At 36.0% G+C, this 18785-nt stretch overlaps 1 protein-coding gene across 6 annotated transcripts in view; it reads right to left on the reverse strand.

Moving 5' to 3' along the window:
- Nucleotides 1-2039: 2039 nt before the first annotated feature.
- KIAA1586 (KIAA1586 ortholog) overlaps nucleotides 2040-18785 on the reverse strand; it is an 18809-nt gene continuing 2063 nt past the window's right edge. For 2 of the 6 annotated variants that reach the window (XM_032409585.1, XM_032409584.1), the window contains exons 3-4: nucleotides 15629-15709; nucleotides 11723-14605 (exon numbers count right to left, since the gene is read on the reverse strand). In XM_032409585.1, the coding sequence (XP_032265476.1) occupies nucleotides 12431-14605; nucleotides 15629-15709 (2256 nt within the window). In that variant the 3' untranslated portion in view covers nucleotides 11723-12430. The other 4 variants (XM_032409588.1, XM_032409590.1, XM_032409586.1 and 1 more) reach the window with 4 other exon arrangements.

The following is an 18785-nucleotide window of genomic DNA, read 5'->3' on the forward strand; positions in this document are numbered from 1 at the left end:
ACATACCTATTCACAAGACATTCTTTGCATTTAGTCAAAAGGAGACATACAGGGCCCAAGGCACAAGGTATAGTTGTGGGCATGAGTGGGAGCTGAAAAGGGAATTCAGTGGAAGTCTGTTTTTGAAACATTGTCACTTTCAGTCCCTTTTCCCTGTCCTATATGCAAAATATTATCAGCCAGGAGAACCAAAAGATTTGGAGAGCAATTCAGCACCAAGCACAAGGCTCAATATCAGACTGATATGAAGGATGCCCCCCAAAATAGATGGCTTTCTAACCAGTGACTCACAAGTAAAGCTCCACAGGTAACATTAAATATGAAAGAATATCCAGGAATCAAATCGAAAGGCCTCGGAAAGGAAAAGTAAATTTAAGATAATAAGAAAAAGGGATCTTGGGTGAAACAAATAATGCCTAGAAAATAATATTTAAAAAATTTTTTCAGTGGGATAAAGGGAATCCAGAAATAAGCATAGTATTTTAATAAAAAAAAAGAAACAACAGAGAACAAGACACAGGTCTTGGGAATTAGAATTTTGACAGCTGAAATAAAAAATTCAATAGATGGCTGGAAGTTATATAACTAAGGAAACCTCCCAGAAACAGAAAAAAGAAGCCAAGACTTAAAAAACTGTAAGAAATGATAGGAGACTTAGAGATTCAGTCCATAATAATTGAATTCCAAGGGTAATTGGAATTCCAGAAAGAGGCAAAATGAAAAATGGGGAGGAGTACATTAAATAAAAATTATATAAGAAGTAATAAAATAAATTTTCCCAGAATTGAAGGATGCAAGTATTCAGATTGAAAGGGTCCATCATGTACCCCAAACAATAAGAAAAGATACACAACAGGCACATTTTCATCCAATTCTAGCATATTAGAGAAGATAAAAAGAGTCTCAAGGAGAATGAGGAGACAGGTTCTGAATAAAATGAGAATCAGAGTTGCATTAGGCTCCTAAATAGCAACAGTGGATGTAACTCCGGTATGAACACATTGGTAACCTTACTATCTTTCTCCTCCCCTGAGAAATCAAACAAAGCAACAAGAAAAAGTTAGAAACAACGAAAAGAAATAAAGATAAAAAAAAATATTGCCCTGTTTTTTAGCAAATAGGTGTCAGACAAAATCTGTAGAGCCCTAAAGAAAACCAATCACAATTAAACAGAAAATGCAGAGAAAACAGCAAGGGGCCTCATGGTAAAACTCAGAAAGTGCCAGCAAAAGTATACTTCCTGAAAAGGAGAAACTCATCCAGAAATGCAAATTCTTTAACCTGTAAATCTAACAACTGAGGGGTGAGCTTCAGCAGAAGTCATGAGGTTGGGACACAGAGAAAATGCACAGAGTATCTAAGAGGGCTCTTAGCAGCAGATCTCAGAAAGATCCAGCAGAATCTTACTCTATGAAGGTCAAGGGCTCATTGGTAAATGCAAGGGCCCTGTACTATTTGCTGCTGCTGGTGAAGGGTCTGGGAATGCAGGGCTGGTGACAGAAATCCTTCCAGACTCAGCTTGGGTCAGAGGACCAAAGGGAACAGGGCTACACAAAATATTTCTCAGGGGAGTCATCGTGGCTGCAATCAGTCCGTGGTCTCTATGACAGTGAAGAGAGAGCCTTAGAAAGGTCTGAAGCCTGGCAGGGAGCCCTGGCCCCTCTCACCAACCATAAACTCAAATGCAAAAGCTGGACGAGGAAAAACCATGTCATTATAAAGTAAATGTTGAAGAAAAGCTCTGGCACAATATTAGCACAAAAATTTTGTAAGGAAAAATGTGAAAAAGAGCTGCAAAAATGACAAATGCATTAAAGACATTCACAGAAAAAAGATATCATAGAACAGACGAAAATATTGACCACACTTAACACCACAAAGTAAAAATCTTTTTTTTTTTTTAAGGTTTTATTTATTTGGCAGAGAGAGACACAGCGAGAGAGGGAACACAAGCAGGGGGAGTGGGAGAGGGAGAAGCAGGCTTCCCGTGGAGCAGGGAGCCCGATGTGGGGCTCGATCCCAGGACCCTGGGATCATGACCTTAGCCCAAGGCAGATGCTTAACCATGGAGTCACCCAGGCGCCCCCAAAGTAAAAATCTTAATGAAACTATCATCTCCATGTAGCAAGTCCACAAAATACACATGCGGGAACTCATACATTAGTTTTTTGTTTGGCACTTTTGCTGTAATACTTTTATATTGAGAATGTCTTTTCCCTTTAAAGAACATAAAAATATTCATCAATGTTTATTTTTCTTGTATAGCTTCAATTTTAACTCTTTACTCCATCTTTAATTTTTTTTCCTGGAATTTGGTTTGAGGTAGGAATATAACTTAAAATTTTTTTCATATACCAATTTTATTTTGGGATGGGGAAATGCATATTTCCAAAGTAAACATAATTCATGCTTATTTGGCTACTAGAAATTCTCTGGTTTGATGCATCTCTGATAATTAGGGTGGAATCTACATACAGCTTCTTCAGCAAGCATTTTGCTCCGTCAAGAGAACCAGTGATGTTATAGATGTCTCTATGCTCACAGCCGGGTTGCAGATTCTCCAACAAAATCCAATGTTAGATTTAGAACTGGACATGTTTTCTCAGGTACTTATAATACCTATAAAAAGTAAAATTTTAAAAATAGGGCAAACTTATGATATTGTTTTGTAATACTTCCAATAGTTGTATGTTATTTTTGTATCTACAAGTTTTTTGCTTAAAAATATAAATTGTTAGTAACAATTATTCATGAGGTAAGTTAGGAATTATATAATTAGAATTTCAACATAGAAAATAGTTAAAACATTTTACATTTAATCTTGTGACTTGAAAAAAATTTCAATAGGGAAGTTTAAAAACAAAAAGGAAAATGAACCCCCTCCCCCAACACACAGACTCAACATCTTAAAAAAATTATCAACAATTCTATCTGTCATTCTTCAGGTAACATTTATTGACTGCTTGTTAAGTGTCTGGAAATTTCCCAAGCCTGCCTTACCTCATTCAAAACTCAAAAAAACCCAATGAACTAGGTCAGCGGCAGAATTAGTACAAACCTAATAGTTTCCTTCATGGAAGGGGCCCCAGTAATATCTTCATGTTTATATGTTTTTGTAAAATTTGCAAAAATGTCTATTTCTGCCATAGTCAGTTAAGACCACTGTTTCTTTCCATTTTAGCTGCCCCTTGTTTGCATTTTCCCCTCCAGTTTTAACCCTGGGATGGCAGTAGGCATTTCTGAGATTTTAAGGATTAGAAATATTTTTGTGCTTTGCAATCTCTTCCATATATAATTACATTATTGCTGGCCATCTCAGTTTGGGATATCTTCTAGGAATACTCTGAATGTGGTCAATTCAAAGAATATTTAAGAGCACTTACTCTATAGATTTGAATTCTTATAGCTCAGATATCAAAGAAACTCAATAGAGGTTTCCCCAAATTTGACAACAATCCTAAAAATTACATTGCATTACTAACAGACTTGAGAATTTGAAAGAAACCTCTGTAAGCTGTCAAAAATAAATACTTTGAATTATATATAACAGGGTAGTCATAATTTTGTGGTGTTTTTTCTTAAATAGCATTTGCCAAATTTAGTATGCAGTGAGCCCTATAAAACCTAGAACCATTCATGAGGTTATCATTTTTGTTGAAAGGTGAGTATATTAAAGTTAGATATCAGTCAAGAGGCACCTGGGTGGCTCATTCTGTTGAGTGGCCAGCTCTTGGTTTCAGCCCAGGTCATGATCTCAGGGTCCTGGGATCACCCCATATTGAGCTCTGTGCTCAGCTGGGAGTCTGCTTAGGATTTCTCTCCCTCTCCTCCTGCCCTCCCCCTGCTCACTCTAAAATAAATAAATCTTTTAAAAAAAGAAATATCAATCAACTCTCCAAAGTCATGCAAATATTAAAAGGTGAAATATATAAAATCACATTTTCACTCCCCAAAATATTGGATAGTAAATACAGAGAACCGTAAAATAGTGTTGGTTATCTGTTCATGACAACCCTGTGGCCATGGCAATTTTGTTACCCTCTTAAAACTTCAGTTTCATTGTGTACCAAAAAAAAAAAAGAGAGAGAGAGAGAGAGAGAGATCCCACTAGATCTTTATTTTTTTAAAGATTTTATGTATTTAAGAGTGTGCAAGAGAAAGCACAAGAGAGAGCACAAGCAGTGGAGAGAGGCAGAAGGAGAGGGAGAAGCAGACTATCCTCTGAGGAGCATGGAGACCAATGCAGGGCTTGATCTCAGGACCCAGAGATCATGACCCAAGCCGAAGTCATACCCTTAACCGACTGAGCCAACCAGGTGCCCCTAGTGTTGCTAACTATTGATTTTTGTGTGTGTGTTCCTGGTTCTTGGAATGACATGTGATCTTTATTGAAACCTAGACATATGGGTTTTTATGTTATGAGACTCTAGATTATAAACTTTCTACTTAGTTGTTCTTGGACACCACTTTAGGAGCAGAAAGGGGATGTTGCTGCCTTGTTACTCCCAGGTGGTGAAGAAGTCCAGGCTCTGTAGTTAGCTTCTGTTAACACCTGAGGTGGTGAGGGAAGGGTTTCTTAATGCTGGGCAAAGGTAAAAGTCATGACTCGCCATTAGGTCTCCTCTGACAGAGCATCTCAGTGGAGTGGGTTTCAGGGTTAGGGGTACTTTATCATAAGTTGGCAAGGATAGAAGTCCAGGCACCCCACTTGGCCTTGGCTGCCTTGAGTGGGGGTGGGGCCACTATTTTTCCATAGTATTTGCCTGAAGTAGAGAAATTACTGTGTAAAATAATGTTTTTTCCCAATATTTTAAAAATTCTAATTATTTTTTAAATTCAATTAACATATAACATATTATTTGTTTCATGGGTACAGGTCTGTGATTCATCAGTCTTATATAATACCCAGTGCTCATTACAACACATACCCTCCCCAATGTCCATCACACAGTTACCCAATCCCCTCCCCCCTCCCCCCCAGCAACCCTCAGTTTGTTTCCTAAGATTAAGAGTCTCTTATGGTTTGTCTCCCTCTCTGGTTTCGTCTTGTTTCATAAAATAATATGTTTTGTCTCCCTAGCCTGCCCTTTCCTGATCCTTTGACTATGAGAGGGCAGGCATTTATTTTTCTGTCTGTGTCCATTGGCATTTCCAGGTTGCCAGTTTCTTCTGCTCCAAGCCTGAGATATATGAGGCAAATAGAAAAATCAGGGAACTCACCACTGTATGGTTCCAAGTTCTAAGACCCTTACCTGGTTTGCCTTCTCTCCATCTTTCAGTCTTATGTGTGGTTTTTTTGTTGTTATTTCTTTTAAAGATTTTCTTTTCTTTTTCTTTCTTTCTTTGAGAGAGCAAGTGCAAGCAGGGGAGGAGCAGAGGGGAGAGGGACAAGCAGACTCACAAAGAGCGGAGCCCAAAGTGGGCCAATCCCACGACCCCAAGATCACAACCGGAGCAGAAACTGAGAGTTGGACGTTCAAGGGACTGAGCCACCCAGGCACCCCTATGTTATATATATATATGAGCCGAAGGCAGACGCTTAACAACTGAGCCACCCAGGTGCCCCACTATGGCTATATTTAAATCTGCAATTGTATTTTGTTTGTCTTGTTTTTTGTTCTTCTGTACCTTTTCCTGCCCTTTTTTCTGAGTATTTGAACATTTAACAAAATTCCATTGATCTGTTTTTTAATTGTAACTCTTTGAATTCTTTTTTAAATAGTTCTTCTAAGAATTAGAACATACAGGGGCACCTGGGTGGCTCAGTTGGTTGGGTGGCTGCCTTCGACTCGGGTCATGATCCCAGGGTCCTGGAATCGAGCCCTGCATCAGGCTCCCTGCTCGGCGGGAAGCCTGCTTCTCCCTCTCCCACTCTCCCTGCTTGTGTTCCTTCTCTGTCTCTCTCTCTTTCTGTTAAATAAATAAATAAAATCTTAAAAAAAAAAAAAAAAAGAATTAGAACATACATTCTTGGGGCGCCTGGGTGGCTCAGTTGGTTAAGCACGTGCCTTCGGCTCAGGTCATGATCTCAGGGTCCTGGGATTGAGCCCTGAGTCAGGCTCCCTGCTCACCGGGGAGCCTGCTTCTCCCTCTTCCTCTGCTGCTCCCCCTGCTTGCGCATGCTCTGTCAAATAAGTAAATAAAATCTTTAAAAAAAAATACATTCTTAAACTTTGTTTCTACTTAGTTAATATTGTACCAGCTCATGTAATACACAGAAATCTTGCAACTATATACTTCCCTATTTTACCACCTCTACTTTTTTATGCTCTAGTACATCTGAAACAATGATATAACTTTTGCTATATTTTATTCTTTAAAATATTTGAAGTAATTGTGACACCCAATGTGGGGCTCAAGCGTATAACCCCAAGATCAAGAGTTGCATGGCATGCTCTACTGACTGAGCCACCAGGCGCCCCACTTTTGCTATATTTTAAAGAAATTAACAAGAAAATGGTCTTTTATATTTGCCTATTTACCATTTCTCATGCTTTTTGGCCAAATCTGCACCACTTCTCAAAACTACTTGAACTTAAAGACTACCAAAGTACACCATTGCCCCGTTTTGTGAATGAACACATAAATTACATATTAAGACTGTTCCTGACCTTTTTCATTAACTCATGACAAATAAAGAAATATCATTTGGAACCAATGTGCTTGGAAACTAAAACACAAATTTAAGTAATGAAACTGGGTGGCATGGGGCGCCTGGGTAGCTCAGATGGTTGGGCGTCTGCCTTCGGCAAGTCATGATCCCAGGGTGCTGGGATCGAGCCCCGCATCAGGCCCCCTGCTTCTCCCTCTCCTTCTGCTCCCCCTGCTTGTGCTTTCTCGCTCTGTCAAATGAATAAATAAAATCTTAAAGAAAAAAAAAAGAAACTGGGTAGCAGTACTGATGTTTGTTTTTGTTTTCACATTATCAGTTGCAATTTCTAAAAAATGCTACATATTCAACAAATTCTTGTTGAAATTCTCTGTCTAGGGGTACCTGGGTGGCTCAGTTATTTAAGCCTTTTTTTTTTTTTTTTTAAGATTTTATTTATTTACTTGAGAGAGAGAAAGGGAGAGAGAGAGAAACAGCATGAGAGGGGAGTGGGTCAGAGGGAGAAGCAAGGCTCCTTGCTGAGCCGGGAGCCTGATGTGGAACTCAATCTGAGGACTCCGGGATCATGACCTGAGCCGAAGGCAGTCACTTAACCAACTGAGCCACCCAGGCGCCAGCCTCTGACTCTTGATTTCAGCTTGGGTCATGATCTCAGGGTCATGCATTGGGCTTCACACTCAGCGTGGAGTCTACTTGAGATGCCCTTTCCCTCTCCCCTCCCCCCACTTGAGCGAGCACGCGAGCTCTCTCTCTCTCTCTAAGAGAAATAAATAAATAAATAAATGAAAATTCTCGGTCCAAACTATTAACACATCTACAATATTAAATAAAACAAGCAATATTTTCAATTCATTTTAAAGAATACCTCAGCATGTCTTCAAAGTAAATGTGAAAAGTTAATTAAGGCATACCAATATGTTTGAAATTAAAAGCTGTAGAGTATCTTATCTCTCTTAGAAGTCCACTGGGAAATAGAAATATTTGAAGATGTAAACAATTCATAAAAATTAACTGACATGTAGGAAACCTCACATACTAAGAAAACATTCACTGAGCTTCTCCTATGTGCTTGACATTAATAATCAGGGTTATAGACTCCTTTCAAGAAACTCACTATCTAGTAGGGGCATGCCTCCTTATAAGGGAATCAGAAAGGTTGAACTTTACTATCTTTAAGAAACTGAGAAACCAGTGAAGGATTTTCAGTAGTAGAGAAATATGGTAAATTTCATAGACTGGCTAACCCACTATCCATTCCCCTTTCTCTGTTGTCTACATTTACTGAAGAAACTAGGAAAGGTAAAGGTTCACATTCCAAGCCTCTCTTGCAGTGAGAGATGGTCATGTTAACAAAATTCTGGTCAGTAAAATATAAATCTACTTGCAAAGGTTTCTGGCAAAGCTTCTGATTTCCTGATGACTATCCACGGTTTGCTCCACCCCCTGCCTTCTTGACTTAACTCCGGTTATATCTAAAACTTGCCAGACATCCTGTAACCCTAAGGGCAAGACCAAAAGTGTCCCAGATAACACAGCAATGATGCCATTGAACTACTTAAGCAAAGCCTGCAGCCATCTCCAGATTTCTTATTCAAAATTATAAATCTATTTAAGTAATTTAAATTGGGCTTTCTGTTATCCGAGTCTAAATGTCTTTCTAACTAATAAAAATTGTAAAAATGTGTATTTTAGAATGCCATTCCTGAGTTAGTGTGGAGGATGGATTAAGAAGAGGGCAAGTATGAAGGTAGTGAGATGTGTTAGGAAGTTAAGGTACGCTAAGGAAGAAAAACAAGGGCCTGCCTGAACTAAGATAACTGCAGTGGGGATAATGAGGAAAATATGGATTACAGAGATATTGAAAAGATGGAAGAGACAGGGCAAAATGAAGAAACTCAAATGTCTTCTAAATTTCTAATTTGAGCAAATAGATGGATGGCTGTGCTGTTCTGAGACAAATATAGTGAGGGACTGATAAGTTCAGCTTTGGACATACTCAGTTTGATACCTATGGGATAATGTGAAAATGATGAGAAGGCAGTTGACTATGGTTCTTGAAGTCAAGAGTAAGGTCTGGATTGGAGAAATCCAGATTTGACAGTAACCATCATATAGGGTAGTACTGTCCAACAGAACTAATAATGTAAGCCACATATGTAATTCTAAAGTAAAAATAAATAGATATTAATTTTACTTTATTTAACTCAAAATAATCAAAATATTATTTCAACGTATTATCAATAATTAATGTGATAATGTACATGCTAAGTCTTTAAAATCTGATGTGTATTTTACACATAAAGCACATCTGTTAATCTGAATGCCTTTTTTCATCACAAGTACTTGATTTATATATAAATTTCATAAAATTTACAGTTGAAAAGTAGATTCATATACCCAAATTGTTCCAAACAGTTAAGTTTTCCAATAACTGAAAGAAAATAATTTTCCTTTATTATTTACATCCACATCGAAAAAATCCTGTTCATCCTTTTTAAAAAGAATTGATTTACTTTCAAAACAAAAGCGTATCAATTTGAAGACTGTATTTGTCTAAGTAAATCCAATAAATTTTGGGTCAGCTCAGTATTGTTAACATTGAATTCCAAATTAATGAGTAAATTTAAAAGCAAATTAATAAAACATTTTTCATATAATTTTATAGTAAATTTACATAACAATGTCAAATACAGTTAAAATCTTGTGCATGCTGATTCATATTAGAAAAATGTGTAAAATTATTATTTATTTTTTTAAGTTTCTATTTCAAAATAAATTCTAGTGCTTGTCTAAATAGGGCACAAAGCTTTTCCTTTTCCTTGGAGCTTCAAATTTAGGTCATTCATATGCCATATATTGGGGAGAAAACCACTATTTTTTTATTATTATGTTAATCATCATACATTACATCATTAGTTTTTGATGTAGTGTTCCATGATTCATTGTTTGCGTATAACACCCAGTGCTCCATTCAGTACATGCGCTCTTTAATACCCATCACCAGGCTAACCCATCCTCCCGCCCCCCTTCCCCTCTAGAACCCTCAGTTTGTTTTTCAGAGTCCATAATCTCTCATGGTTCATCTCCCCCCCCCGCTTTTTTTTTTAAAGTAAGCTCTACACCTAATATGGGGCTCGAACCCACAACCCTGAGATCAAGAGTCACATGCTCCACCAACTGAGCCAGCCGTGTGCCCCCACCATTTTCTCCTTGATTATTAAGTATTTGGCTAGCATTTCTGTTGCTGCAAGAAAATCTTGAACTAGTGTTTACAGTAAGTTTTTTAGAATTCTTCCACAATTCAACCAACTAGCAAAGTACGTAAGATCACTAAACTGTCTTTAATTCTTTCAGCAATCCTATTAGCTGATGTTGATTCATAGCGTTTGCACTCATATGAACATTTAACTGTACCCAAGACACCTGTCATAGAGACCATTTCAAAAAATTGACAACTATCTTCAAAATGTATCATACAGGGAGCGCCTGGGTGGCTCGGTCGTGAAGCGTCTACCTTTGGCTCAGTCACGATCCCAGGGTCCTGGGATCAAGCCCTGCGTCGGGCTCCCCGCTCAGCGGGAGGCCTGCTTCTCCCTCTCCCATTCCCCCTGCTTGTGTTCCTGTTCTCGCTACCTCTCTGTCAAATAAATAAAATCTTAAAAAGAAAAAAATGTACCATACAGGTAGAATGAATAAGGGGAATGTCTCGTTTAAAAATTTCAGTAAGATCTGACATTTTACCTAACCTACCTAGAATGCCATTTATTGTGTGAGAAGTAATTTTTTTTCTCATCTATCTGAAACTCCTCTAACAAATGTAAGAGATTAAAAAACAGCTACAGAGGGGTGCCTGGGTGGCTCAGATGGTTGGGTGTCTGCCTTTGGCTCAGGTCATGATCTCTGGGTCCTGGGATCAAGCCCCGCGTGGGCTCCCTGCTCAGCGGGGAGTCTGCTTCTCCCTATCCCTCTGCCTCTCCCCACTGCTCCTGCTCTATCTGTCTCAAATGAATAAATAAAAAGTTCTTTAAAAAAATAAAAAAATAGCTACACAGGGGCACCTGGCTGGCTCAGTTGGTAGAGGAAACAACTCTTGATCTTGGGGTCATGAATTCAAGCCCCACTGTGGACACACAGCTTACTTTAAAAAAAAAAAAAAAAAAGCTACACAAGTTTGATTTTTTTTAGGCCATGAATTCAAATTATTGCTTCATAAATGTTTAAGTCCTATGAGACAAAATGTACTCCAAGTTTTGATCTGCAGCTCTTATATTACATAACTCATCCAAAGAAAAATACTTATTTTTCAGATTTTGAATCAATTAATCTTTGATGGTTAGGAAGGTCCTGGATTCTACAATGTTTGGTTATTTAACTAAGGACTTCGTACTACTTCTTTTCTTTTTTTAAAGATTTTATTTGACAGAGAGAGAGAGAGAGACAGCGAGAGAGGGAACACAAGCAGGGGGAGTGGGAGAGGGAGAAACAGGCTTCCTGCTGAGCAGGGAGCCCAATGCAGGGCTGGATCCCAGGACCCTGGGACCATAACCTGAGCCGAAGGCAGATGCTTAACCGACTGAGCCACCCAGGTGCCCCAGGACTTTGTACTTTCTTAATAAACATTTTTAAGGCTTTAATTCATAATTTTCTAACAATTTCTATTACTGAAATACTTTATTATCTATTCAAAACCAGTTTTTTCATGTGAAAATCCAAGCTGTTTTATAGCTGGCTAAACTTATAATCAACCCTTTAAAAATTATTTAAAAATTTTTTTGTTCAACATTTAATTCTGATTTCAAGTGACTAAATTTAATTTTTTTTACTTTGAAAGATTTCATTCATTATGCATTTGCTGAAACCGTGTCAGAATTATCCACTTTACTGTCTTTGTTAAATAAGTCTTTCTCAGCCACAGCCAACTGCAATTAACCATTCATCATGAAATGCATAACATACCTTCTTCCACTGTTTATTGTTCCAGTTGTAGTACTAGTTTCTGCATCTCTACTTCTTTTTCAGTATGCCTTCATTTTAAATAAAAAAATGTGCATATTCATGTCTGAACTAGAAAAATATTTAAAATAAATATTTCAATTTAATTATCAATTATGATTTACATTAAGTTATCACTGTAATTCCTATTGTCTATATAAAATACTCAGGTAAAGATGCTATGTTACATCCAATTCATAGAAAAAAATAATGTGCACTGAATCCATCTGTTGACACCAATTCACTGATATGTTTTTAAGTAATATTACACATGACACAGGAGTTTGACAGGCACACTGCAAGAATCATGAGCAAGGTAACAAGTTAAATGTATTTCTAAAAAAAAAAAGTTGAGTTAAAAATATTTTACACTGCATTTTTATAATTAAAATTAAATAAAAAATTAACTTAGTCCTACTGAGCTCATTTCAAGTGCGTAATAGCCACACATAGCTAGAGATTACTGTATTAGCACATACAGAAGTTATTATTAACAGCCAAAAGGTTTGCAGTTTTTATTCCATTTCTCATTTATTTCATATAATTTCCAGGGCTTTGAACTTTTGCATCCTTACTAAAAGGCAACAGAAATGGAAATGGTTGGATGTTCTATACAGGACTCCTTGTAATATGCACCATGGGCTACTCTAGGAGACATGGGCCAATCTCTAAAAAACTATATAGCTCCTAAAAACAATCAACTTTATCTCTTTGGAGAATGCCTTTGAAACGTGTTAATAAAAGTTTAACAATGGGCTTTCAAAAAAAAAGTTTTATATATAAGATGTACAGCACACAATTTACAAATGGTAACATATATAATACCCTTTATTGTAAATTCCATATAGCCAACTGATTCCCAAAGAAGGCTTTTGTTGATTTTTGCCTAACTCTTGTATCTGTAGCCAACCTATGGTTACAATTTGACCAGGACTTTACAAATGGAGTTGCATCCCAATCTGCTAACTCCTTCCCCAATAAATTTATTGTCATTAGATCTGATATGTGATTGATTGTTAAACTATTTCTCACCCTTGTACAAATTATGTTCATTAAATTGAAACCTCTTTCAGCTTCAGCATTATTGATTGCAATAGTGTTAACTATCTTTTTAGCTTTTTGTATAGTTGTAGGAATCGAAACATTGTTTGATTTTATATTATTATTTACAAATTCCCGAAAATCATTCAAATCAATTTTGTATTTTAAAATTTCACATAGATGAAATAATTTTTTTTCACCAGCTATCCATGGTGAAGTTATTTCTTCATAAGGCCATGTAGAAGGTTCTAGCAAGTCAAAATAATTAAAAATACTTTCATCATGGTTTCTGTCAGATACAAGACGTAAATGCATGTGTTCAATTATATTTTCTATTAACATACTCCTAGGAAGAGCATTATATTTATTATTTTTATTAAATGGAATATCTTTAAACTTATCTGACTTAATCAAACCTTCAATTTGAGACTCATGCTTTCCAGTACCAATTTTTAAATTTTCCAAAGCTCTTATGGTACGTTTGATCAATTTTTGTGCTTTCTGAATGTTAGTTGATCTGGACTGTAATGCAGTTGAAAGTAGTGAAAATTCTTCAAGAATGTCAATCATTAAAGCAAGGTCTTGCAAAAAATGAATGTTAGCTAATCTCTTTGCCAAACCAGAGTAAGAATCAGAGAAATGCATATATAGTACAGGATATGCATGCCATACAGCAGTAGCAGCTTGTAAACTACATGCCGCCCATCTTGGTCCCATTACCCGCCCAATTTTAATAATTTCAATTTCAAGATCTTTAGCTACAGTTTCTAAAAGCCTGTTTTGATTTTTATTAGACTGGTGATAAATGGAATAAATTTTATCAAGAAATAGTTTAAAATGATTAACTTGTTTTATTTCAGATATTGAATCATCAAGTGACAATTGCAATCGATAGTTTAAACAGTTCCAAATAATGATTTTAGGAAAATTTTCTAACAACTTTGTAGCTACTCCAGACTTTTTCCCCAGGATTGTATTAGCACCATCAGAACAAAATGCAATTAAATTTGCTTTCAAATATTCATTAGTAAAGCCACAATCATTTAAAGAACTCAGTATTGTATTGAAAATACACTCTGCTGAAGTTGACACCAATTCTTTTAAAGCAACAAATAACATAACTGGTGCAGGAGCCGACTGAACTGTGCACTGGAGATAAATCACTAGAGTGCTTTTCTTCGAAACTGTAGATGCCTCATCAATTATGATGCAGATTTTGGCATTCTCTTCTATAATATTCTTAAATATCTTCATTTTCATTTCTTTTGCAATATGTTCTGCTATTCTTGTTGCACTGTATCGTGTATTTAAACAGTTGACCTCTCCATTTTTCTCTTGTAATTCTATTGCCCCCTCAATATCAGATAAAGGTCTATTATGTTTTACTAAACTGTAAACAGTATTGAAAACTTTTACTGTAGCATCAACATTTTTATTATTTTGTTTATGCACTAAATCAGAAATTGAGTCATTAACTGATTCCTTTAACAAATCCTGAATTTTACCATGGGCTTTAGAAACATCGTGTTCCCTAATTTTTTTCCGCAGAGAAGCCTGTCTAGTAGTTTTATTACTGCCATTAGGGGTTACTAAATATGCAATCCATTCCTTGGACACGTGGACATGCTTTTCTGCTTTTGATCCCAAATGCCGAACTGTTGAACAATCCTTACATCCTAATCTACCTTCTTTTATTTCAAGCCATTTGTACTGTTCTGTAAACATAAATGCTTGTTTTTCATTCCAACAATCTGGAAGCACAAGATTATCTGTTTCTTCCTTTGATGAACATGATGGATTTTCTTCAATGATTGGTTGTTCAACATATTTGAAATTTGATTCCTTTGACTTAGACAATCCACAATGATTTTTGCTATTTCTTTCTGTGTCTGTTTTCACCTTCTTCACATTTAAAAAACGCAAAAAATCTCCCTGCCGTTTTGGCATTTTAGGGAACAGAATCTGAAAAATAATTTTACATGTATAAGTAAAGTTCTTGACAACACTTTAAAGGTTAATGTAAAAATTTCTGTTAATGATTTCTTTATATAATTTTAGAAATAAATTTTGAATTAAAATACTTACGTTGATTTTCAATTTGTACCTACAACTTCAATATGATTTGCTATTTGTTGAAAAATTCACTATCAGGTTTTTATAAAGTTTATTTTTTTAGTAATCTCTACACCCAATGTGGGGCTTGAACTCACGATCCTGAAATCAAAAGTTGCATGCTCCTCCTGAGTCAGCCAGGCGTGGTTTTAAAAATTTCATAGCCAATAATGTCACGAAATCGAATGTTTGATTAACATCCAATTGAACAAAGAAGTTGCTCATGATTTACAAATGAGTACAGTTTCAATGTGAAAAGTGGTTAATATTTTCATTTAATAAGATGAAAAGTGAAGAAGTGAAGATGTATACCAGAACTCCACTCGCTCATCAATGACATCAACATCTTTCCTGAATCAAAGAAGAGTTTTCAAGTATTACAAGGTTTCCTCAATTGTTCATATAGCACACAGTCCAGCAATTTAGAGATGTATCACATTTTTAGGCTTAATCTGAATTAACATTTTATCCACCACTTTCTTAAGTTTAGATAATTAATAAATAATAAATCAAGCCCCTATCTGTAGTTTGACGTTTACCTTGGTGTAAATATTCCAATCATGTTGCAGGAGCATGCGGTTATATAGTATTTCTACCACTCAGATACAATAGGTGTAAATAACCTCAAATTAAGATATGATTTTTGAATATTTACTACCTTAAATGTAATAATTTATTTCCTTGTAACTTTATATACTTCAATTTTTAATATATACTTTAATTTTTAATAATGGCTATGTTTAACATATCAGCTCACAAAATCTTTTTCTCCTGAAAATCTTACAATCAGTTCTTGCAAGCCAGTTCAAGCCACCTCCAACATACTTTGCACTTAATGACAGAACTGAAAAACCACAAATATAATATACTTACATCACTATGACAGGTGCTAGGCTCTTCATTATCACCACAGACCAGATCAATGTATTCAAGAACACTTTTTGATGGTCCTTCCTAAAAAGCAATTGAGCAAATTTACAAGTCATGAAAACCATTCAAACCACACTTGCATTTACAATCAGTAGGTTTTTGTTGTTGGAATTAGCAAGACTTTCTCCTTCCTAAGGAGGATTGCAGGTGGCACAGAATAATCAGAAACAAAAGGAGCACAAGAGTAGATGAATAAGTAATGATGACAAAACCGAAAGAGAAACTAAATCTACATAGAGGAATAAAACCATGTGGATTCCTTTGGAAATGGAAAATAGTACAGGAATAGTATTAAAAAGACACATCATGGTACTTTATTCTTTAACTGGATGACTATCAATAATCTTTTAGATATCTAAGCTCAAAATCAGAGTTCTTAAATAGCTCTGCTTTATCCTCCGTATCCTTTCACAACCAAACATCAAGCCCTGATTTTCTCAATTCTTTACCTATATATACTACCTACAGAATACACCAGGCCCTAAATACCTGGATCAAAAACCTAGATTTTACTCTATAGGTAAATGAACCAATCAATAGTGCTGAGATGGGAATAACATTAGAGCTGTGGTTCAACATTAGGAAAGTATGAAGTATGGGAAGACTAGTAACAAGATAATCCAGACAATAGTAATGTAGTACTAAAATAGAGTGAAGGCCAGAAGAACAATCAGGAAGTACACTCTTCTGTATGTATATTACAATAAAATCTGTATCAAAGGTAAGGGCTCTTTTTGTACCTACAAATTTTTATCATTCCTTTCTTTCAGCATATTGTGTTTATTTAGCTACATGCACGCATATATGTATATGGCAGAACACAAAGAGGAAGCTGTGCTATAATGCAGACTGAAGGCTGGAAAGCGATTTATAGGAAGACTAAGGAACCCATAATAGAATACATCAAGTAGTAACTTTTTCTATCTGAAGAACCCTCAAGCAGAGAACTGTACCCAGCAGCATTTCATCTTTACTGGATGGTACTATTAAAAAAAGAGAAATAGGCATACCCTGGTAGAGCCCAGCATAGGATGGGGTTACAAAGGGAAATAAATTCTGTCTCTGAGTATATTTTAAAGTTGAATTAAATTATCAGTTTTTTTCTGTGGAACCATTTAAATGCAATAGGGGCGTGGCTGGCTAGCTCAATCGTAGGAGTGTGTGACTCCTGATCTCGTGTTGTAGGTTTGAGCCCCATGTTGTATATAGAGATTACTTAACAATAAAATCTTAAAAAATAAATAAATAAAGGCAGTAGGAATATTTTTACTCTCTTCTTTCTGATACTGAATTCCATTTAGAGTATACAAGCATACCTCTGAAATATTATAGGTTCGGTTCCAGACCACTATAATAAAGCGAGTATCACAATAAGAGTGAATCAAATGAATTTTTTGGTTTCCCAGTGCATATAAAAGTTATGTTTATACTATAGTCTATTAAGTACGTCTAAAAAAATGTACACAGCTTATTAAAAAAAATACTTTATTGCTAAAAAAAAAATGCTAACCATCACCTGTGCTTTCAGTGAGTTATCACTGATCATAGATCACCATAACAAATACAATAATAATGAAAAAGTTTGAAATATTGTGGGAATTACTGAAACGTGACAGAGACACAAAGTTAGCAGATGCTGTTGGTAAAATGGTGCCAATTGACTTGCTTCATAGAGGGTTGCCACAAATCTTCGAAAACAGTATTTGTGAAGAACAATAAAATCTAGTGCAATAAAACCTGGAATGCCTGTATAATTCACTTCTCTTTATGAATCTATCAAATATTTGATCCTCTTTTTGGAAACAAGGCTAAATTAAATAAGAGGTTCTATCAAGTTGGATGTACAAAACTCTGGATGCAAACATACAAAAGATTCTCTGTATTTAAAATTAAATTTAAATTAAGAGAGTTTTATTTATTTTTGAGATTTTATTTATTTATTTGACACAGAGAGAGAGACACAGCTAGAGAGGGAACACAAGCAGGGGGAGTGGGAGAGAGAGAAGCAGGCTTCCTGCAGAGCAGGGAGCCCGACGCGGGGCTCGATCTCAGAACCCTGGGATCATGACTGGAGTGGAAGGCAGACGCTTAACGACTGAGCCACCCAGGTGCCCCAAATTAAGAGTTTTAAACTTCAACTGAAGAAAAGCTGATATGTTAATTAAGAATTTTTAATGGTTTATTCCACAGTTTTACACAAACTTACACCTATTTTTCCAACCTTAATCTTGTAGATTCTGTTTCTCAAAGGCACATGTCATAACACCTATGTCACTCCTAGTTCTAGTTGCACAAAATATCATCCAGTTTATAATGTCCCATTCATTTCTGTTTCTATACCACAGTCAGGAGGAACCAAAACTATTTTGCCCGAAGACCCATGAAATATTCCTTCCAAATGCTTTTCATTACAAAAAAAACCCACAAAAAACAAAAAACCACACTGTGGCTCTTCAATTTCCATAGCTACATCACTTACTCTACAACACAGGGAAGCAGAATCAGCATAAAACCTATCTTGGCACCCCCAAATTTATAAGGCCCCAAGTGTCAAAAAAAAGAAAATGGGGGTTATCATACGTACTGTTAATGGGGAAGAATGTCAAGGAAATGATCTTGTAAAGAATTTCCATATGACCCTACTAGAACAAGAAACAACATCCTAACACCACAACATTTAAAGAGGAGATTTTATTTGATTTAGAAAACAGTTGACATTTGGAAAAAAAATTGGTTTATCAGGTTGCCCTAAACCTATAGCAATTAACAAACAAACATGAAACTGCCACTCATTTAAAGAAAAATTATACACCTTTAACAGCAAACCTCAACTAATCACTGGTTTGGAGAAGTTTTTAGCTGGCTAAGATACCACTTTAAACAGAACCTTTGTTTTGGGTGAAAACCATCCGAAAATACATCATAACCCCCTCCCCGCTAAACCAAGGCTTTACAAAGCATGGTTCACAGATTCATATTTCCTTTCATTTGTTCCACAGTGAAGATTCCTGGGCCTCACTCCACACCGACTGAATCAGAATCTGCAGGTGGGACCCAGGAATCTTCACTGTGGAACAAATGAAAGGAAATATGAATCTGT

The sequence above is a fragment of the Phoca vitulina genome, unplaced genomic scaffold (assembly GCF_004348235.1).
Source record: "Phoca vitulina isolate PV1807 unplaced genomic scaffold, GSC_HSeal_1.0 scaffold11, whole genome shotgun sequence".
Lineage (NCBI taxonomy): Eukaryota > Metazoa > Chordata > Mammalia > Carnivora > Phocidae > Phoca > Phoca vitulina.